This window comes from Rhinoderma darwinii, chromosome 2 (genome assembly GCF_050947455.1).
Source record: "Rhinoderma darwinii isolate aRhiDar2 chromosome 2, aRhiDar2.hap1, whole genome shotgun sequence".
Taxonomy (NCBI): Eukaryota; Metazoa; Chordata; class Amphibia; order Anura; family Rhinodermatidae; genus Rhinoderma; species Rhinoderma darwinii.
In genome coordinates, this window is record NC_134688.1 from 456,155,985 (window position 1) to 456,178,987 (window position 23,003).

Sequence of the window (23,003 nt, forward strand, 5' to 3'; positions counted from 1 at the left end):
GAAGCCACGAAGATATACTGAAAAGATATACAGAATAGAAGTTAGCACATACCCTGAGACATGGTGGGGAGTGGGACCGGCAACATCAAGTGCTAGCAAAAAAAGACGCCTCGACGCCCGTTTTTCCCTACAGACCGGCTTCGTCAGGAGGCTAAATATAATAAAACTCCACTGGTATATATAGGGATGTAAATAATTGCTCTCTCCTGTGATGAGCGCAAATCGGTGCTCGACAGGCATGTTGAGGGATTCACTTCAGTGGAGCAGCGCTGCCATTCCAGACGCAACCCATGGACAGGTGTGGTACTGTTTCTTGGAAGAAAGCAGGCACTTTTTTCTAGTTCTAGCTGACCCATTAAGGTCAAATGTGTCTCAGTCCAGGTTATGGAAACCTATGAATTTTATATATATATAAAATCAATGTGTTTTGTGATTTTAGGAACTAGATTTAATTGACTTTTATTTTTATTTTTTTACTTTTTACGCTACTGTTTCTATGTATCCTATATACACAGAAGCTGCATTATTCTATTTATCGAATCCGTCAGTTCAAATGGACTGACGGCTCAGCGTGTCCCTGACACACAGGATCCACCTATTATCGATCACATCTAAATTAATGTACTTAGATGTGATCGATATTATTGTAATCCTGTGTGTTAGACACACATAGGACCCGCTCTTAGCTGAGCCGTCAGTTCAGAATCGGTTGAGAAAGAACAATACAGTTTTACAATGCATTTGGAAAGTCTTCAGACCCTTTACATTTTTGTTAAGTTAAAGTCCTTGCCCTAAAAATTCACGTTTTTCTCCATCATTCTGCACTCAATACCCCATAATGACAAAGAGAAAACTGAATGTTCGTAATCTTTGCTAATTTATTTAAAAGGAAAAACTAAAATCTTGCATTGACATAAGTATTCAGACCCTTTACTCAGTACTTAGTTGAAGCACCTTTGGCAGTGATAACAGCCTCCAGTCTTCTTGGGTATGATGCCACAAGGTTTTCACACCTGGATTTGGGGATTTTATGCCATTCTTCTCTGCAGATCCTGTCAAGCTCTGTCAGGTTGGATGGGGATGGTTGGTGGACAGGCATCTCCAGAGATATTCGATTGGGTTGAAGTCAGGGCTCTGGCTGGACCACTCAAGGACATTCACAGAGTTGTCCCTAAGACTCTCCTGTGTTGTTTTGGCTGTGTGCTTAGGGTCATGGTCTTGTTGGAAGGTGAACCTTCGGCGCAGTCTGAGGTCCAGAGCACTCTAGATCAGGTTTTCATTAAAAATATCTCTGTACTTTGCTCCATTCATCTTTCCCTCAACCCTGACCAGTCTCCCTGTCCCAACCGCTGAAAAACACCCCCACAGCATGATGCTGCCACCACCATGCTTCACTGTAGGGATGGTATTGGGCAGGTAATGAGCAGTGCCTGGTTTCCTCCAGACATGGCTCATAGAATTGATGCCAAAAAGTTAAATCTTAGTTTCATCAGACCACAGAATCTTGTTTCTCAGTCCTTTAGGTGCTTTTTTGCAAATGCCAGGCGGGCTTCATGTGTCTTTTAATGAGGGGAGGCTTCTTTGTGGCCACTCTGCCATAAAGCCCAGATTGGTGGAGTGCTGCAGTGATGGTTGACCTTCTGGAAGTTTCTCCCATCTGCACACAGGATATTTGGTGCTCAGCCAGGGTGACCATTGGGTTATTGATCACCTCTCTTACCAAGGCCCTTCTTCCCAACTACTTAATTTGGTAGGGCGGCCAGTTCCAAACCTCTTCCATTTAAGAAATATGGAGGCCTCTGTTCTCTTGGGAACTTTCAGTGCAGCAGAAATCTTTTTTGTACCCTTCTCCAGATCTGTGCCTCCACACAATCCTGTCTCTGAGCACTACAGACAGTTCTTTCCTCCTCATGGCTTGGTTTTTGCTCTGATACGCATTGTCAGCTGTGAGACCTTATATAGACAGGGGTGTGTCTTTCCAAATCATGTCCAATCAAATGAATTTACCACAGGTGGACTCCAATCAAGATGAAGAAACATTTCAAAGATGATCTAGAGAAATGGGAGGCCCCCAGAGCTAAATGTCAAATGTTATATCAAAGGATCTGAACACTTATGTCCATGCAACATTTTAGTTTTTCATTTTTAATAAATTTGTAAAATAATTTAAAATTCAGTTTTCACTTTGTCATTATGAGTGCAGAATTATGGGGAAAAACTGGATTTTTTTTAATCTTAGCACGTAACTTCAACATAACAAAATGCAAAAAAGTGATAGGGTCTGAAGACTTTCAGAATGCATTGTATGTATATAGCAGGGGCGTAACTAGGAAAGACTGGGCCCCATAGCAAACTTTTGACTGGGGCCTCCCCTCCCCTGGCTGTCACACAACCTCCCCTTGTAGATAGTGCCTTTTTTACAGCCCCCCTGTAGAGAACGCCATACAGCCCCCCCAGTAGAGAACGCCATACAGCCCCCCCTGGAGAGAACGCCATACAGCCCCCCCTGTAGGGAATGCCATACAGCCCCCCCTGTAGGGAACGCCATACAGCCTCCCCCCTGTAGGGAACGCCATACAGCCCCCCCTGTAGGGAACGCCATACAGCCCCCCCCTGTAGGGAACGCCATACAGCCCCCCCCCTGTAGGGAACGCCATACAGCCCCCCCCTGTAGGGAACGCCATACAGCCCTCCCTGTAGAGAACGCCATACAGCCCCCCCTGTAGAGAACGCCATACAGCCCCCCCTGGAGAGAACGCCATACAGCCCCCCCTGGAGAGAACGCCATACAGCCCCCCCCTGTAGGGAACGCCATACAGCCCCCCCTGTAGGGAATGCCATACAGCCTCCCCCCTGTAGGGAACGCCATACAGCCCTCCCCTGTAGGGAACGCCATACAGCCCCCCCTGTAGGGAACGCCATACAGCCCCCCCTGTAGGGAACGCCATACAGCCCCCCCCTGTAGGGAACGCCATACAGCCCCCCCCCTGTAGGGAACGCCATACAGCGTCCCCCCTCCCCAAAAAAATGCGACCTACAGTGTGTCCTACAAAAGACATGTATCCCCTATCCACAGGATAGGGGATACATGTGTGATCGCTGGCAGCGATAGGGAGAACGGGGGACCGAAAGTCCCCCGAAGTTCTCCATGACTAACGTCTAACTTCCGGCGTCTGCGCAGCTCAATAAAAATGAAAGGAGCGCTGGTCACGCATGCGCACAAGCGCGACCGGCGCTCCATTCATTTCTACGGAGCTGCCGACACAGACCCCGGAAGTCCGAGGTTTGTGATGGAGAACTTCAGGGGACTTTCGGTCCCCCGTTCTCCCTATCGCTGCAAGCGATCACACATGTATCCCCTATCCTGTGGATATACTGTGGATAGGGGATACATGTATTTTGTGTAATGGCAGAGCGGGGAGATACCTCCCTGATCTGCCGTAGTCGTGTTCAGTGGCGTCCCGCTGTAGCAGCCATAGCGGCTGCTAGCGGAGCCTCCGGCCATGGTGGGGGCCCGTGCCGGCGGGCGACACGGGCCCCCTCATGCCGCGGGCCCCGTAGCAGCTGCTACGGCTGCTACGGCGGTAGTTACGCCACTGGTATATAGGATACATAAAAGTTGTATCCTAAAAATACATTTTTAATCAAATTCATTAAAAAAACTGCTTAACAGCACAAAATACATTGACTTAATAGAAACCCCTAAAAAATATTCAAAGGTGTTCATAGCCTTTAAGATCTGACATATTTCTTCAAATCGAAATTTGACAAGGGGGGTCTTCACTTTTGCAAACAACTGTATTTTAAGACTGTTCAGACAACATATAATTTTGCAGGTAATCGAGATCTTTTTTATTTTTTCTTATAGACTAACGCATTTATAGCACAGACAAAAGCTGGTGTAACCCAAGCAGGGTACGCATGTATTTCTATGCCTTTTATTCGGAGCACTGTATTAAAATCACCATTTAGAGCTTACATCAAATGCAATGAAAATCGTGCCAAAACCGTTTATCAGATAGAGAAATGTCATCGGCACAATGAAAAGCCCTGAACGAGGAATTTCTCTGTTTCAGTTCCAAATGTCTACTAATGATGTTATCTGGCATTCCTGCCATATTCTCTGCCCTGCTATAATCTACTTTACATCATGTAAATGCCAGGCGCAGAACAGATGTGCTACATCGCAATGAAGAGTGTTACCAATATGTCATCCCTGAGCCCGCGCTCCAAGTTACACTCATCACTCAAGGAAGAAGTCTTCTCCACTTCTATTCATGGAAAATAGTAGCTAAAATATACAACAAGTTCCTCCTATATGAAAGAAGACGTTGTACCCCACAGCTGCCTATAGCACAACTGGTTTAGTATATTCCCAGTTATTTATTTTTTTAGTACATTTTTTACGTGATTTAAAGAGGAGCGGTTAGCTCTCCTGACATGTCTGTTTTAGGAAATGCTTGAATTCCCTGAAACAATTCTGGAACATCTTTTCATAGAACTTTGCATTGTGCTGTACCTCTGTTATTCCTCCTGGAAATATGTGAATAAATTGACAACTGGGCGTTAACATTACTCTTATCAATAGAATGTCCCTACACAGTCTGACACTGTACATATAAGTCATAGTGATCGCAGGGGCACAGAAGCGGAAGGCAATAATGCTTTGGAAAACTATGTATTCCAAAGCATTATAATTGATCAAGAGATTGCTCCTTCAAAAAAAATGATATTAAATTAAGTTTAATAAAGCTAAATAAAAAAAAGTCTCGCCAAAATGAAATCCTTTTTTCATTCAAAATTATTAATTTTTTTGAAAGATAATCCAAATATAATTGCCTCAGCGGTGATGCTGCCATGAACAGCACGTGACAGCTGAGTGTAGTGATTGGCTGCAGTGGCATATGACTGATGAACGGCTTGTGAACGCTGCAGGGGCCCCCGTGAATGGAGCGGCAGAGAACGGAACCTTAGCACTGGAGCGGGGGGCACTTCAGGGGGTGAGTATCTGCTAGTTTTTTATGCTATGCATTCCCCTGCCATGCTGCCAATTGTGAAATGTTCTGGATAACTCCTTTAAGGCCCAGTTTCTGCCCATTGGTCCCTAAGATTTTACTAGCTCCAATATGACGGCAAAGTGAGTACAGTCTCATGTGTACAAATACTGAAATAGAAGGATGAATGAATGGATAGATAGATAGATAGATAGATAGATAGATAGATAGATAGATAGATAGATAGATAGATAGATAGATAGATAGATAGATAGATAGATAGATAGATAGATAGATAGATAGATAGATAGATAGATGCTACTTATAAAGTTTTCATGCTGTTAAAACAAGATCAGAAACAGCAAAAATAATGCCACTGTCCAGATACTCTTCCCTGTATAAATTCCCACATGTCAGTGAGTTTATATAGTAGGTATAATCACGTTTTAGACATGAAATGATTCTAGTTTTTGCTGGCACTTGAGGGCAGGGTGGAGAGTTGAACAAGTTTATGTAGGGATCGGGTTTTCTTAGGTCTGGATAAAATAAAAGCATCAGAAAAAGTACGCCAAAAAGGCTATGGTTACACGGATTTCATGGCATCTGTTATTTTGTGTCCTGTCAACCCATCAGGTGGCGTACCTATAGGCTTTATTGGTATTGTGACCCTACCAGATGGCAATGCTGTTGTCAATGAAGCTTGCGTTTTGCTGCCACCAAAAAGTAGAGTATCCCAAAAATTTAATTTATTATAAATGCACAACTCTTACAAACAATTGCATAAAGCTCCGGCTTGTAATAGTCCTCAATACCTGGAGATACCTGTTTTTTTTTTATCTGGCCAGTCCTAGTTTTATGATTTATGAATTGTAAGAGGAATTTTTGAATTCCACCCCCATCCCTAATCCTCCCCTCTAGTGAATGCTGAGTGAAGATGTAAGCGAGAAGTATTTATTTTGTACAGATACAGTATTGTACAGATACGGGGTCTGGGCCCATTTATCACTTGGCTCTGAACCACCCATGTTTCATGTGGTATGCATCAATCTAACATCCACTGATCTGTCTCCTGAGAATATTTCCTTATAGAAAGCCATTAACCACAGTCAATTAGGTACAACAAATTGTTATTACGCACAAGGGGCTTTGAAGGATCACATTACTGGAGCTCGCTTGGGTCCGTTTAGACTTTGTTCTTAACTCGGGGTGGGGGGGTGTTTTGTTTCTTCTGGGTCTATCAAATAGTAAGAATTCGGCATGGTATATTTTCTATCTCTGGTTATGGACTGTTTCATCCCTAGTTAAATATTTCAGCTTTGATCACTTACTTAAAGAGTATTTCCAAGTGAATTAAAGTGTAACTAAACTTTCCAAACACTTTTGACATGTCATAGTTACATGTCAGAAGTTTTAAACGGTGGGGGTCCGAGCACGGAGATCCCCAGGTATTGCGAAAAACGAAGCAGCAGAAACGCTCAGGTGGGCACTATGTCACTTCGTTTCTGCTCAGTTTTCCTCGGAGCAGTGTACAGGTTCAATAGAAAGTCTATGAGCCAGTACACCGCTCGCTTGGCTTTCAGAGGAAAGCTCATCAGAAGAAAAGCGGCACAGCGCTCACCCGAGTGCTTCTGCTGCTTAGTTTTAGTGATCTGGTCTCAGTGCTCATACCCCCACCAATCAAAACTTCTGACATGTCACTATAACATGTCAAAAGTTTTTGGAAGGCTTAGTTACCCTTTAAGAAGCCCAATATCTCTCATTTCAAGACATACCATAAGAAATGTCCTTCAGTGCACATACAATATAAGAACTGACTTCTATGCTGAGATATGATTGCTTGAAGTCACAGGTTCAGAACTGAGATTCTGGTGACAAGCATATACTGAATACACCACACGCTAGGCTTGACCTATAGCATGTGCCACTTATAAATATAGTGTCCTTTAACTGATATGTGAGGGGGGCTAGATGAGAGGGGATACATAGAAAATATTAAACTAGGTCCCCCCTTGTGGTGCCAATTTTTGCCACCTATAATATAAGAGCATGTCGTTTGTTTCCCCCTCCATGCCCTTTCCATGACTCTTGGGCCAATTTCCCGCCATTTTGTTTTCAAACAATGTAGTTCCTCAGGGGAGAACAGCAGGGCCGGTGTCAGCACCCGGCGAACCCGGGCAAGTGCCGGGGCCCACTACCCTAGGGGGGCCCACTCGGCCGCCCGGTGCTGTCGCTGCCATCATCACGCCATCACTGTCCATATATGGACAGTGATGTCAAGAGGAGATAAGGAGTCCCAGGCAGAGCGCCAGCGGCTCTGCTCCAGGACTCAGTCTTTGCGAAAGCCCCTGACATCACTGCCCATATATGGACTGTGATGTTAGAGGGAGAGAAGGAGTCCCAGGTAGAGCGCTAGCGGCTCTGCTCCGGGGCTCTGTCTCTGGTAAAGCTCCTGACATCACTGTCCATATATGGACAGTGATGTCAGAGGGAGAGAAGTCCAGGTAGAGTGCTAGCAGCTCTGCTCCGGAAGTCCGTCTCTGGGGAAGCCCCTGACATCACTATCCATATATGAACAGTGATGTCAGGAGGAGTCCCAGGCAGAGCGCTAGCGGCTCTGCTCCGGGACTCCGTCCCTGGGGAAGCCCCTGACATCACTGTCTATATATGGACAGTGATGTCAGGAGGAGTGAAGGAGTTCCAGGCAGAGCGCTAGAAGTGGCTCTGCTCCGGGACTCCATCTCTGGGGAACCCCTCGACATCACTGTTCATATATGGACAGTGTTGTCAGGATCAGAGCAGTGTGGCACTACCTGGGAGAGGGGGCTGTGTGGCACTACCTGGGAGGGGGGCTGTGTGGCACTACCAGGGAGGGGGGCTGTGTGGCACTGCCTGGAAGGGGGGCTGTGTGGCCCTATCTTACAAAGGGTACTAAATTTATAGGGGCCTAGTTTTTATGTGGGGGCATAAACAGGGCCTAACGTCTATATGGGGGCACAAAGTGACCTTTTTCTGCCATTTTACTGCCGCCGTGAGTTCCCCCGCAAAGGGGCCTACTAAGTCTGTGTCGCCCAAGAGCCCACATAAACCTGGAGCCGGCCCTGGAGTACAGCAAATGTTCTCACCAACCAATAGCAAAGAGGATGTGACCAATCAGGGCTGGGCCCCCCATCTCCAAGAGACTTAATGCAGCTGTATGGCCCATCGCTATGTACATTCTTGGTTGTGAGACATTTTAAAGTGAATGTATCATGTATTCAATTTCAAGTTTCATTAACTAGATCTAAGTCTGTAGAAGAGAAGTAACATGTTTATTGTTTTTTAAAATGTTATAGCTATTTATTTTAAAAATGTAAAGCGTTCTCTGGGGGCGGCCATATTGGGGGTACACACTTCCTTTCTGCATTGCCTGTATGTACAGTGCAGCAGCGTGTGTGTGCTTATATGGCAGTTGCAATGAATGGGAGTTAATGGACAGAAAGTGGTCAACAGACAAATACTATCTCCAGGAAGTGATGACGTGCAGCCTCATCCTCAGAGACCTAGGAATGTCAGGGGAGCTACATACTTTATCTTTATGTGTGTGTAGAGTGTTACTATTTTGCCTTATCTAGGCCTCCAGCTGTACAGTGGACCTGTCATCCGCTTTTAAATCCCACACCTTCATAATTATGAGATGACTCTGCTGATCTTGTCCCAATCTATGCAGCAAAGCTGAAAGTGTGCTGCAGAAACCAGGAAATGTCAGCCTACTGTGTAAGCTCCAGTGGCTGGTGTGAAAACTGGAGAATTGTATTATTATTTTTTATACAGATAGTCATATGTAAGCAAAAAGCACAACCATTTTTTTAAACATGTTTATAATAAAAGCCTGATTCAAGTAATGTCATTTTTTTGGTGATACATTGCATTTAAAAAAGTATACATCTAAATGAAAAGAAAGTGCGGATACAATCCCAGCAGGAAAGACTGGGCAGAAAAAAACATTTCGTGACTGTGCTGGTCGGATGTTTTATTCTACATGGTAGAGTAGATGGACAATTTAATGGGTTGAGACCGCTCTGCTCCCTATTCAAGGTGTTATTTCATCTGTGCACGCAACTTGTGGCCAGCACTTTATCTCTGAATATCTGAGAGTTCTTTGTGGCTGGTGCAGATACTGTAACTAATGTGGTCATATTGACTGAGCAAGGATTAGAATCAAATTTCATGTGTGTTTATTAGTCTTTTAACTCATTATTTGCAGCGCAATCTAAACCATAATAATAAAAGTGTGATGCCTTTTTAATTTAGAAGCACTAAAAAAGGAGCGTGCAGAAGAGGCAAAGATGAGATATTGGTCATTAAAACGAGGATTTGTGTTGCTAAAACAAGAACAGGACCTGCCCTAAACTGGCCGTACACTAGAGACTATGGGCGGCCGAAAATGCGAATTTTGATAATTTTCTGTAGGAAACTTTCTGTGACAACAAATCTACATCCCATCAATAGAAGCCCAGACCAGACAAATCCAGACAGATACTGATCGTCGATATGCTGTTTTAACTTACGGTGTTGTCGTCAAAAACGACAGCTTAACAGACCAACTATGAACGACAAGTCATTCAGAAAACGGCCGTCTAAAATCCAGAATGTATGGCCAGCTCTGGCTTTTTTCACACAGCTGGAATATAGCCATAGGTTGGGGTCCTTATTATGGCTGCAACACCTGGACCTAACATGGTTGTACGGCACCAATATTTTTGATCACTATATAAGCCATTTGAGATCTAAGTTTGGTTCAGAATAACTGCAGGAGGACCTTGTGTTGGTGCCATGATATAGACCCTATAATGCGCCATATTCCAGCTGTCTGAAACCTGCCTTACTTCAGGCTCTTCTTTAGTCTTCATGCACACAACACGAAAACTATTTGGCGGCACACATAGTCCTGTATGCCTCCGTATGGTACTCTGTGTGTCCCGCCGATGCTCTCTGCATGTAAGGAGATACAAAAGCTCTGCACATACAACATGCGATGGAGAATGACATTATTTGTTTCAGATTTGTGCAGAATCAAATGGAAAAAAAAGCTCCGCATGCCCCCGTATAAGATCGACCGTGTGCTTGAATCCTAAGGCCACATGCACACCATGTGTATTACGTGTGGATTTGCCACGCAGATTTTCCATACAATACCAGCAAAGTTTCAAGTAATCTCATCTACACATTGCTGATTTTTACACGTTAATTCACCTGTCGCGCGGATTTTAAAATTCACAGCATGTCAATTTATCTTACGTTTCCATCTCAGAAATGTATCTGACAAGTTTATTTTAAAAAAAAATAAAAAATCTGCAGCATAAAATCTGCATCGTTTTCGCATCAAAGTGTAAAATTCACACCTAAAAACGCATTAAAAATCGCAATATTAAGTGCAGATTTTACCTGTATTAATATGTAGTTTTGATGCAAATTGTCTGCTTCAAATTCTGCATCGTGTGCATGCAGCCTCTTCATTTTTCTAGTCACTGATTGAGTGTATTTGTCTGGTTGCCCAGCAACAGGTGCTGCAGGAAGCAGTGACAACAACACAGACAGCAGTAAAATGACGATGTTCTGATAATGGACCACCAACGCTTCTGCCCTCAGAGGTTCTACAGGGAAGATGTTTGCCAGAATGTAAAAATTAACTGTAGCTGATCAGCTATGACTCCTAAATAATCACACACGCTCAGATCAGCCAAGTGTACATGTTATCTCAATAGTGGGTGGAGATCAGTGGCTAACATACATATATGGCACCGCTTATCTCTCAGAGACACAAAGATTCCTTGTTTCCCCTAACAGATTGTTAATGGGTTCTGATGGGATACATTGGGATTTTATAGCTATTGCTGCAGTCTTGGAGTAATTATTTCACAACTCATAATCTGGCGCTGAGAATATATAACCATGTGCACCATTCACAGCCAGCACATACATGCAGCTACATGGTTTAACTGGGAAATTAACACTGGTTTTATGGCACCTAGCTGAAATTTTTTTGGAACTGGAGTAAAATGTTCCAACATGCAGAGTTTAATGAAATATCTCTAGGTAATTATATCTACTTCTAGAGTATATCACGAACACGTAATATGATTTCATCACTATAAGAAAATAAAATTATATGAATAAAAAAACAACAACATTTTTTTAGAGATGAAAAGTTTTAATTATGTAAATGAAAAATTGTTAATGAAAACAGATGCTCTCGAATTTTGGAAATCGAAATTTGCAATTTTCACCTGTATATATCATAATTTCTCTGGGAATTTTCCAGACTCCCATAAAGAGCAGTCAGTCATATATGGGACAGTTAACCTCTTCATGATAATATATAACACCGAGATCAGCGGCAGAAGACAGTGAGAGCAGCTGCTTATTGACAACTCAGATGTCTGCTGGTCAGTGGATGAGAGAAGCGAAGGCCCGAAGAAGAGGAGGGAGAGGTAAGAAACATCTCAAGTAAATTGGTAGGTCATAGGGGGCATGTGCCCACCAAGTTTTGTTTAAGAAACCAAACGGACAACTTAAAGCGATCTCGAATTCTTGTTTTTGTGAGGTGGTGCCGTATGATTGGTATCCAGGTTTCTAAGAATTGTTTAACCCGGGTTTCTTTTTGTAAGGATGCCTCTACTTAGTCCATCCTGAGTAGGAAGGTAATGTCAAGGAATAGATGGAGAGTAGGTCAGTTTACGTGTTAGCCAAGTGTACAGGATAGCCTCGCGGGCAGATGCAGAGATACGGGATAGGAGTCGTTCATGAGCAGGTGTGGAGTATAAATGTCAGTAGTGGGTATATGTCCAAGCTGGAATTAGCTTGGAGGTGAAATCTCTGAATTCTCAACCAGAATGATTAAACCTGGGGAAATGACCATTTGCAATGGTAGAGATCTGAATCACCCCCCCCCCCCACCCACCGATCATCAGGGCCATGCAGAATAGAAAAGCCCCCTTTAGCCCTAAGCGGGGGTGGGCATGGACTTGTGCTCCCACATTGGTATCTGAAGGTTTTTGGTATGGTCCATCTGTCCATCTCTGATGGGGGTTGTTGGTCTCACTTTTCTAGATTTTTTTTTCCAGGTTAGCAGTGCAGGACACGAGCGTTTTGGGACCTTCTCTTCCAGGCGCAAGCCTTGTATTGTGATAGTCTGGCTCCGTATCGGCAGGAACATGGAGAGTTAATTGAAACTGCTGCAGCAGGAGGATCGTGCCAGTGTGAAGAAACGAAGATTGATGCAGCCTCCCCCCTTAATAAACTGTTTCAGGTATTGTTGTGGTGTTTTATTAGCGGGTTGTCGCCCGGCTCAGGCTGGCCGGACTTGGTCTGTTTACTTCTATTAATCACATGATTCATGGACCATCCTGTTAATATCTCTTAAATTAGCTTATATTATTTATTGGTTTATTTTTTTATGATTATTATTATTATTACTATTTTATGTTGTTTTTTTTACTTTATCATCATTTGTAACCCATAATAAATACTGCGGCCTTATTCTCCAAATCTTGGCTTTGTGTCTTTTGTTATTATATTTTCATTATGGTTAAGGTGGGCAGCTACATTCCCATATACTAGTCCCAATATTTTGCCCAAATAACACGTTCACGCCTATATAACATTGTATACTGATAAAGTAATATACTAGACAGTGCACACAAGTAAAATAACAACAGTCACCAAATAACAGCTCCAATAAATACCGTCATACAGTGTCCCAATAATAATAATACCTTACAGTGATCTAATAACAGGGCTATATAATCTAAATAGTACTGAGGTTCAATTAATATTAAAGTCCCTGGTGGACGCAAGACACGGATATCACGCCGCCTGTGGTCTGGTGTCCCTTTCAGCGGAGATGGATGATAATGCGTCTTGCCTATTAATCTACCTTTATGTTTGCTGGGGTGAAAACACCTTTAAAAAAATCAGTTGTCCTCTGAGCGACTGGTAGGATTTGCTCATTTTTAAGTTTTTTCTTCCTTTTTTTTTTCTTTTTCACCATTCTTTCTAATGCAATTACACCCGAAAACGTTATCAATCCCCCCTATTAGCTGGTACCATTTATGTGGCTTGTTCTGTATCTATAATATTTCAACATTTAGGGCTGATGCACTCAACCATTGTTTTCTTCCGTGTCCTATCAGGTTTTTTTTGCGGATAGCATACTGAACCACCCATATCTATCGGGCCATGCACATATGCATTTTTTATTTTTGCATATCCACGTGTCCGTTTTTAAAAAATTATAGAATACGTCCTATTCTTGTTCGTATTTGCGGTCCGTCTCACTTACTCTAGTGTATGGGTCCGTCTCCCCTACTCTAGTGTATGGGTCCGCAAAAAAAATGGACAGCACACGAAAGCCACTAGGATGTGTTTTACGGTCCGCAAAACGGAAACGGTCGTGTGCATGGCATGATGCCTTATGTTGGTTATAGGAAATCACCAGCTGAGCAGTTCAGGGGAAAACAGTGAATAGTGAAATTAGAAAATTCTTTCTGTCGCCTCTAGGGGAAATCACTGCAGACTGGTTCATTATTGAGTTTATATATAAATTCCTATACATTGAGCTCTGGGGGAAGCTTTGGGCAGACATCATTTTATCATTTACCTGGATGCTTGTATAAAGGGAAGAAGTGAAATTGGATCTCTGTATCAGAAAAACAGAATTCAGAACCTAGTTAGATGAAATAAAATAAAATTATAGATACACCTACCTGCCAGAGACCACCACCATTAACCCATTCATCATCCTAATCCATACAAGGCCTCGTTGACATCAGGGTTCCGTTCATGGGTTCCGTTAGACCTTTCTGTTGGAGGAACCCATAAACGGAAAGCCAAACGGAAACCATAGACTGTTTGCATTAACATAGTCGACTACGCTATTGTTTCCGTGAAAAAAATGGAAATCTTACAAAACGGGGACAAACGTAAACCGTTGGCAACGGAAGTATTACCATTGAAATCAATGGTAATACAAACGGAAGGTACGGAAAACTGCACCACAATTTGGTGCGGTTTTCCGTCCAGAATTCCCTGCGGCGTCCAGGGCGGATACGCTGTGTGCTTTTACGCAGCGTATCCGCCCTGTGTGAACATAGGCTAAAGGTGTGGCTGAGGGGGCAAATTATAGCTTTGCATCAAGGTCTAGGAATTCTTGATATGCCCCCCTACTCTAAAGTGTCCTATAGCTACTGTGCGGGTCACATATCACAAGAGACAGTTTTATTTTCAGCCGCTGTGTTAAATTCCCATTGAGTCTGAGAAAAGTGAAAAGCTGGAAAATAAAAACTGGAATTCATTGTAACACTTCTTCCTGGCCGTGAGTGTGAGAACTTCTATATGTGCAGGATAGGGAAGGCCAAGGAGGGCAAACGTAATGTTGTTCTATGCATTCCCTCGCAGCAGGCGAGCAAGCGATTAGAGAAATCCTTAGAACGTGCAGGGAGGGAAAAGCACGCAGGCAGGGAGATAGCTAAAGGAGAGATCTGATCGTACAGATTACATAGAGCGGAAAAACCGATGACCCAAGAAAGAATTCCCCACAATAATTCCCTCCGCAAATGTACAATCCTGAGGTCCCCGGAGAAGAGAAATCCAGAACCTGCTGCTATATGAATATTGTATCATCATCTTCATCACTATTGTGATAACTGCTATTATTGCTGCCAACTATTTACCAATACATATATTTATATAGCAAAGTTTAAAGGGGTTTTTCAGTCATAAGAAATGAATGGCCTATCATCAGGATAGACTATCAATATCTGATCGGTGGGGGTCCGACTACCAGCACCCCCCGAAGATCAGCTGTTTTGAAGGGGTCACGGCGCTTATGTGAGAGCTGCTTTTCCTTCATTCCTTATTTGCTGGCACTGCGAATCGCCGACATGCTTGTAGTTCCCAATGAAGTGAATGGGAGAAGGCTGTAATACTGTGAACCGCAGCTGCAAGTTTGTCGGCGATTCATAATATGAGCAGTGACGGGAAAGAAGGGGAAGGAGCTCTCATACGAGCGACGCGGCCCCTGCAAAAGAGATGATTGTTGAGGGTGGCGGTAGTCAGACCCCCACCGATCAGATATTGATGGCCTAACCTCAGGATAGGTCATCAATATCTGATTGGTGGGGTCTGACAGGAATGCAGGGGAAGCGGCCCTCAGACGAGCACCGCGGCCCCTTCAAAACAGATGATTGGTGTGGGTGGCAGTAGTTGGACCCCCACCAATCATATATTGATGGCCTAACCTCAGGATAGGTCATCAATATCTGATTGGTGGGGGTCCGACTACCGCCACCCCTTCTGATAAATTTCTCATGACTGAACAACCTCTTTAAGTTTCCTGCCCTAGTCCTGTATCTAAATACCCTGGTTAAGGCCTCATGAACACTTCCGTGTGCCGTTGAACGGCCGCTAATGACGATTCCGTGAATCACAGACCAAATCAATGCTTCCGTGAGCAGTCCGTTGCTTCATGGACCAAATCAATGCAAAGGACGAGACTGTTCCATCAAAAACAGGCAGGAGTAGGACCTGCCCTATTTTTGACGGAACGGCCGCACGGTTCCGTTAAAACAACAGAAGTGTGCATGGCCCCATTGAAATGAATGTGTCAGGGTGCTATCATTTAAAAAAACGGATAGCACCCTGACGAAAAAAACTGAAGTGGGCATGAGGCCTAGCAGAGAGGCTTGTTGGCGGCCCCTCTGGTACCCAGAAAATTACACAGTAAGGGCATATTGACTTTACAATGGCACCAATATTTGGTTCACTTCATAATGATAGCTCAAGCTTTTGGATTGCATGAACAGTTAGGGTATGTTCACACGCAAACGCAAAATACATCTGAAATTACGGAGCTGTTTTCAGGCGAAAACAGCTCCTGAATTTCAGACGTTTTTGCAAGTGCACGCGTTTTTCGCGGCATCCATTACGGACGTAACTGGAGCTGTTTTCAATTGAGTCAATGAAAAACGGCTCCAATTACGTCCCAAGAATTGACATGCACTTCTTTGAGGCGGGCATCTTTTTAAGCGCCATTTTTTGACAGCGACGCGTAAAATTACACCTCGTCTGAATCTGAACAGAACATCGTAAAACCCATTGAAATCAATGGGCAGATGTTTGCAGACGTATTGGAGCCGTTTTTTCAGGCGTAATTCGAGGCGTAAAACGCCTGAATTACGTCTGAAAATAGGACGTGTGAACATACCCTTACCAGTGATTTTATCATTGGTACCACAGACATTCCTCTGTTCGGTGGATGAGGAGCATCTGTGGTTTGGATCAGAGGTTGCGAAAGGAATCGGTGGGAAGCCAAACATTTCCTTCCCAGGAGAAAATAATATTGCCTGATGCCCACTCAGATGAAAAAATGTAAGGGGGAGCTGCTCTTTGCAATAGCACTCCACTCTGGCCGACAAAGGGTGTTGGTCTCAACCATGGGGACTCCACACAATGGGCACATAAAATGTGGTTATCCACTTGGGACTACCCCTTTAAACAATAGTACAGCGCAGTTCCTGTGAACTGCCATAATACTACAGAGCAGTGATGGCATGGGCCAGAAATACGATTTGTCACCAGTGAGCCCCACTAAGCCCTCTGATTGGCTGCAGTGGTCACATGCTACGTATCTAGGAATGACTACTTGAGCAATTCCCCAGAGTGCAAGCTTGTGGAATTGCTAAGGCTACTCTATGGTCTTCACCAGAGCCCACCGCAAGGCAGGTTGGATTTGGCTGCATAGAACCCAGTTTGCAACTGCAGGAAATACCAGAAAGGATAACCAGACGAGCCAGAGGGGTAATCAGCAAGCGGAGTACAAAACCAAGAGATACTAAAAGTCCAAATAGTCAGGGTGATACAGGGTGTAACCAGGAGCTTGATCAGACACATGAATATACAAGAAAATCACAAGCAACAATGAGAAAACTGAACATATTCAAATACTCCATTCTTGGCCCTGATAGGTGCATAATGAGAAATAGGAGTGACTCTGCAACTCAAACCAGGGCAACCCAGAAGCTTGACTTGTAGTCATGACAACCTAAAAGTGAGAGACATTTCCTAACACTATGTGCATGTAAACAACCACCGAGAGTGCAGCAATCACTGTGCTAGACCACCAGCAATACTGGCATTAATCACTTCACTACCTAGGCCATCAGGGAAGTGGACACCAACCCTTTTACTACCATAGACAACCAGGGATGTTATATTAACCCCTTGACAACGCTAGACCACATAAAAAGATGTTGGCACTAAGCCCTTCAATAGCCTAGACCACCAGGGGAAGGTTAGGGAATTCGGGTTGCCTGCAGTACTTATCAGGGTAAGGTTGACATCAACCTATTCACTACATTAGACCACCAGGGAAGTCCATAATCTCTTTAATACCTTAAACCACTTGGGTTGTTACTTTAATCATTTAACTACCCTAGACTATCAGGGATATTGTGATCATTTGTCCACCCCCATAGACTATCAAGAAGGCAACAATTAATTTTTGTCTTTGTGCGGATTTATCTGGATCTTGTATAAGACTACTTATCTGGACACTGTATGGATTTAGCTGCTAAATGGCTAATTATTTGACTGCTATTTGCCAATTCTTATGTAGTGCTGTTTGCGGATCGCCCATCTTAGAGGGTATAGTGCCCATGTCCCAAACTGCAATAGAACCAGAATGATCCACTGGGTATTCCCGTCTAGTGGCAGGGCCGTCAGCTGCCAAAGAGGCACAAGCAACAGGAATTTTTAACTCTGGTGTAATTTAGCAGCCTGACACTTGGAAATCTCAGTGGGAGAGGGACATGGACGTGCTGGGAGAGACTGGAAGTGACAGCAGGATATGCTAGCTTCCTTGTGCGGTCATTGACAAAATAATACTGTGTGACTCAGTGGAGAAATTTTAGATAGCAATTGGTACTAGCGCTAATAGTGCCGTATAAAACTACACATCCCATCATGCACTGACAACAAAGTAAATAAACCGGTGGCTATAAAACGGTTTTGGGACTACAAATCCCAGTACACTATACCAATTCCGTCTTATCTATACTTGTTTACTTTTAAGCGGTAGCATCACGGAGAATAATGCATAGTGGTGTGACATGCTGCACAGAATTTTTACTAATATGCCCCGTCCATTTATATAGGTCTCATCCCAAATGCTCCAACCTAATACCACTGAATCACAAGTAATGCCTATGACCCTTTTCTCACTCGTCAATATGAATCCTGACCCAAAACTCAAACTCCAAAATTAATACAGATGCCAGACTGAGACCCCAAAGTTTATTCAGACTCACACTCAAGATTAAATTCAGAGACCAGAGCAGATCCTAAAATAAATTCAGACCCAAAAGCAGACCCTAAAATAAATTCTGATCCCAGACTCGATCTAAAAAATGTTTTGACCTCAGACCAGACCACCAGTTACTTAATTCAACTTGATCCCGTGTAATGCAGGCCTCCGGGGTTGGAAGGCCAACATAAGGACAGGGTGCCTAGGAGACTTGCCTGCTCTTCTAGCGAGTCCGGGAGGTCACCCCTCTTTTTTGGCAGTCTCCCTAAAAATCCAGAAGAGTCGGCAATCATGTTCTTATCAGAGACAGTACTTCAAGATCCCAATACAAAATCTGTAAAAGGGCCTGCCAGCTATCACGTTATATTTATAGTACTGGGGTCCTCTTATGTGACAGAAAGTGTTTGGGACCGTCCCTTATCACCAGCCCTGTGCTATATGATACAATACAAATAACGTGGTCCCTATTTACTACTGTTGGAGGGCAACTCAGTTGCATAACCAAAGGTGTAAGAACTTCTACACATCAGTATGTTGCATGTCCATTGAGTTGCACATAATGTGAGAATCAATACAAATCTATAGATGCCTCAACGCCAAAGTTATTTCCATGGAAGTAGCTACGGGGGCATGTGCCTAAGTGCTGGGTGCCAGGGGGGGCAGCAAGTCACTCTGCCTTTACCGGGGTATTTAGATACAGGGTGAGGGCAACAAACTGAATCTTTACCCTGGGTGCCATAAAACCCTAGCTACACGCAACTGAAGTCATCGTCTATCTGAGGTCTTAAAGTACGTGGGGCACAGGGAGATTCTGATTGCTATTTGATAGTCCGGTAGTCAAAATTATTACCAGGGCAAAAACTAAACTCCCTTGGCATATTCTCTCCATGTTCACACATCAGCTCTTACAGATTATTTGACGTCCTTCCAGAGGTTTTCTCACGTATAACATTTATGGCATACCTACTGGATATTTGGTGGCAGTCACTGAACCCAAGTTCTGTCCCTGATGGAGAAGCGGCTGCGCATACATGGTCGCTCTACATTATAGTTTATGGGAGACACAGGAGCAGGAAGGAATGGGGATCAGGTTCTCCTATTCTTGGGGTTGTGGGTTCTCAGACTACCAATGATCAGGCATTTATTTCTTATCCAGTAGCTATGTAATAAAATATATCTTACTTTTTTTTATATTTGAGGACCTGTCACCTCTCCTGACATGTCTGTTTTAGTAAATAATTATATTCCCCATGAAATAACAATTCTGTTATTAGAACTTTGTGCCGTTCTACTGTTATTCTTCCTAGAAATTTATGAATAAATTGACAACTGGATGTTAGCAGTTGGGGGTGTGTCCCTACACAGTGCCCAATCCGTGCTGACAAAGTGACACGCCCCTTTAACAAGGGGAATAATAACACCCAGTAGTCAATTTATTCATATGTTTCTAGGAGGAATAACAGAGGAATGACACAACCCACATTTGTAAGAAAAGATGCTCCAGAATTTTTGTTTCATGGGGTATTCAAATATTTACCAAAATAGACAGGTTAGGAGAGATGACAGGTTTTCTTTAAATTCTTCTTATATTTTTATAATATATAAAGAAATATAAACATTTCCATTTTATATCTTCCCTATTCCCTCCCTTAACTCCTTAAAGGCTATGTGCAACTTTGAAAACGATTCTCTGTATCTAGCGCTGAGACCTGAATTAGTCACGCAGGACATAACGATTATCAATCACATATAATGAACTTAGACGTTATCGATAACAGGGGTATCCTGCGTATCTCTAACCACCTGTTATCGGTCACTTAGATGTGATTGGTGACAGCTCGATCCTGCATGTCAGAGCTACGCAGGACCCGCTGACACTGAACCCGTCAGTCCCACTGACCTGACAGATTCAGTGTTCCGCACAAGATACAGCTGCTCTCTATACAGGATACAAAGTAGCTATATCTCATAAAGTAAAAATAATTTTTAATAAAAAGTAATTACAGAGCTGCACCAAACACACTGATACACATTTCTATACAAAATAAACATTGTTTTCAAAGGTGTACATAGCCTTTAACGCCTTACTGTATAAGGAAATAAAATATATCTCTAAAATATATCTATGTACTTTATTGTATATATTTGCAGAAAACTAGTAAGTAAAATACACTGTTAGCTCCAAAGGTGCAGGCATAAGAATGAATAAAAATAATAATTATAATTATAACTACAATTGCCAAATGTCCAGTTCTATATAAATAATAGAAATCACATTGAAGGGATTGTCCAGAATGCAAAAAATTATTTGCCTCTTTCCCAGAAACAGCACCACTGCTATCCATGGGCTGTGTGTGGTATTGCAGGTGAGCTCCATTCACAATGAGGATGAGCTGCAATGCCAGACAAAGCCTATGGACAAAAGTGGCGCTGTTTTTGGGGGAAAAAAAGCAAACCATTTTTTCTAATCCTGAACAACACAGACTTAAACCATTTTCTAAAGATTCACTGTCTTATAGTAATAAGAGTGAGCGGCAGGTGCCTGGGATCTGGAATATTACTCTACAAATGCTACCTGAGCGCAAACACTGACCCTTTAGGCCCCATGCACACGACCATAGAATTCATCCCTAATTACGGTCTGTAATTACGGACACATTCATTTCTATTGCCCATGAACACCTTCCCGTATATTAACGGGAAGGTGTCCATGCCGTAGAAAGGCCCTGCAAAAGATAGAACATGTCCTATTTTTTGCTTTTTACAAACCGTACTCCCATACTTTATATGGGAGCACAGTCCGCAAATGCAAGTGGCTACCCGCGGCCCTTCAGTGCCCGTAACCACGGAGCATGATTACGGGCTCGGTCGTGTACATGGGGCCTTATACTACAGGATAGATATAATGACTGGGCAATAAGAAAAAAACAATCATTTTTTCACAATTTATTTGCAATCCAAATATCTGGCGCTTCTGTAAGTAAAATTTTAAAAAAATGAATCAATAAAATAATACTTTTTTTCTGGGTGCAGCATTATTCTGCGTCATCACATGTTATCTCCATTAATAATAATCTTTATTTATATAGCGCCAACCTATTACGCAGCACTTTACAATTTAGGATGGGTTACCTGAGAAGTCAGCCAGGGCAGAGACCTCTGAGGTCCAGAGCAAGAAGATGCAGAGAGCAATCCTGCTGCGAATCACGGGCTCCACCTGTCTCCCTTCATACCCATCTCGCTTGATCATGATGCGGAGCTCCTGCCCGGGGACTCACATGATCTGATCTCCTATCCAGCCTGTCCTGGGAAACAAGGAATCATGTCTCAAGGAGCTGTAGGTCCGAGCTGTCTGGAGTCTTCATATACAATGAGACTCAGGGTTCATTCCACATTGACTATGTGTCACTTCTCCGGGCTTCTTCACACACCCCCTTTCCTGCCACTGGATCTGTTCTTACGTGTCCTTCTACCTTACATTATGCATGAAGGGCAGCCAGGTACCCCAAGGTGGCACAGACCTGTCGTCAAATAAGTGCTTGGTTCTGGGGCAGGTTGCGTATCAGTAGACGGGTCCAGGTTCTTCTTGAGTAGTCCGTGCCATCATCACTGGGAATAAACAGAGGAGCCCTCCCTGCTCCTGCTGCACGTGGGACGTTTGGTGACCCAGACATATCCTCCCACTTACACAACTTCTACTGTTTGGGAGTCAATAGGGCTTGGGAACGTGTGCGACTGAAGCCATCTAGTGGCAACCTTCTTACAGAATGTTATTTGTGTTTTGGGAAATCAGATTTTGTTACCATCTAGATCTACGACTGGACCGGAGAAAACGTTATGTTGATGACGGTGATCCCATAACGCGCAAAATTCATGAAGTTAACAATGAAGAAAACATCATATAACTATACTAGGCGATGGATTCCCTGGATGGAGAAGTTAAAGCAGTTTTAGCAAATTGATGTTATTTTTTGTATAATGAAAAGTTATATAATTTTACGATATACTTTCTGCATTGATTACTTATGGTTTTCAAGATCTCTGCTTGTTGTTATTCAGTAGGAACATTCAGTGTTTACTTCCAGTGGATAAAATTCTGTCCATGGTCATGTGATGGACACACAGGTGCTGGGCTCGTTACAGTAAGGGTATGTGCACACGATAACTGCAAATACGTCTGAAATTACGGAGCTGTTTTCAGGAGAAAACAGCTCCTGAATTTCAGACATAATTGCATGTACTCGCGTTTTGCGGGGCGTCTTTTACGGACGTAATTTGGAGCTGTTCTTCATTGGAGTCAATGAAAAACGGCTCCAATTACGTCCCAAGAAGTGTCCTGCACTTCTTTTGACGAGGCTGTAATTTTACGCGTGTATTTTTTTTTTACAGATATTTTTAATTTAATATTACTTTTTTTTAATACATTTTACTTTTTAATTTTTTAATTTTAATGTAATGGCATATATCTATGCACCAGTACATTAGCCTGTGTACAGTCAGTTGTTAGGGCATACCTAAGTATGCCCTAACACGAAATATGGTCAGACAGCCCTGGGGTCCTTCAATGTGACTGTGGGCTGTCTGTTCATATAAAGTATGCCCCTCGATTGCGTCACAGGGAATCCATGAGAAGGGGTCCCCCCTTCTAATTTTCCCTTTAAATGCCACTG

General features: G+C 43.2%; 1 protein-coding gene and 1 long non-coding RNA gene across 3 annotated transcripts in view; one reads left to right on the forward strand and one right to left on the reverse strand.

Annotated features, from left to right (window-relative positions):
- Window positions 1-21,932, reverse strand: part of EVA1C (eva-1 homolog C) — a 69,772-nt gene extending 47,840 nt beyond the window's left edge. For both annotated transcript variants that reach the window (XM_075850951.1, XM_075850952.1), the window contains exon 1: window positions 21,466-21,932. In XM_075850951.1, coding sequence (XP_075707066.1) covers window positions 21,466-21,583 — 118 coding nt within the window. In that variant the 5' untranslated portion in view covers window positions 21,584-21,932. The remainder of the gene's footprint in view (window positions 1-21,465) is intronic.
- LOC142741585 (uncharacterized) lies at window positions 10,563-12,259 on the forward strand. Its single transcript, XR_012881201.1, has 3 exons — window positions 10,563-10,652; window positions 11,296-11,464; window positions 12,098-12,259. It is a non-coding gene; the product is annotated as an uncharacterized LOC142741585 (long non-coding RNA).
- Window positions 21,933-23,003: the final 1,071 nt, after the last annotated feature.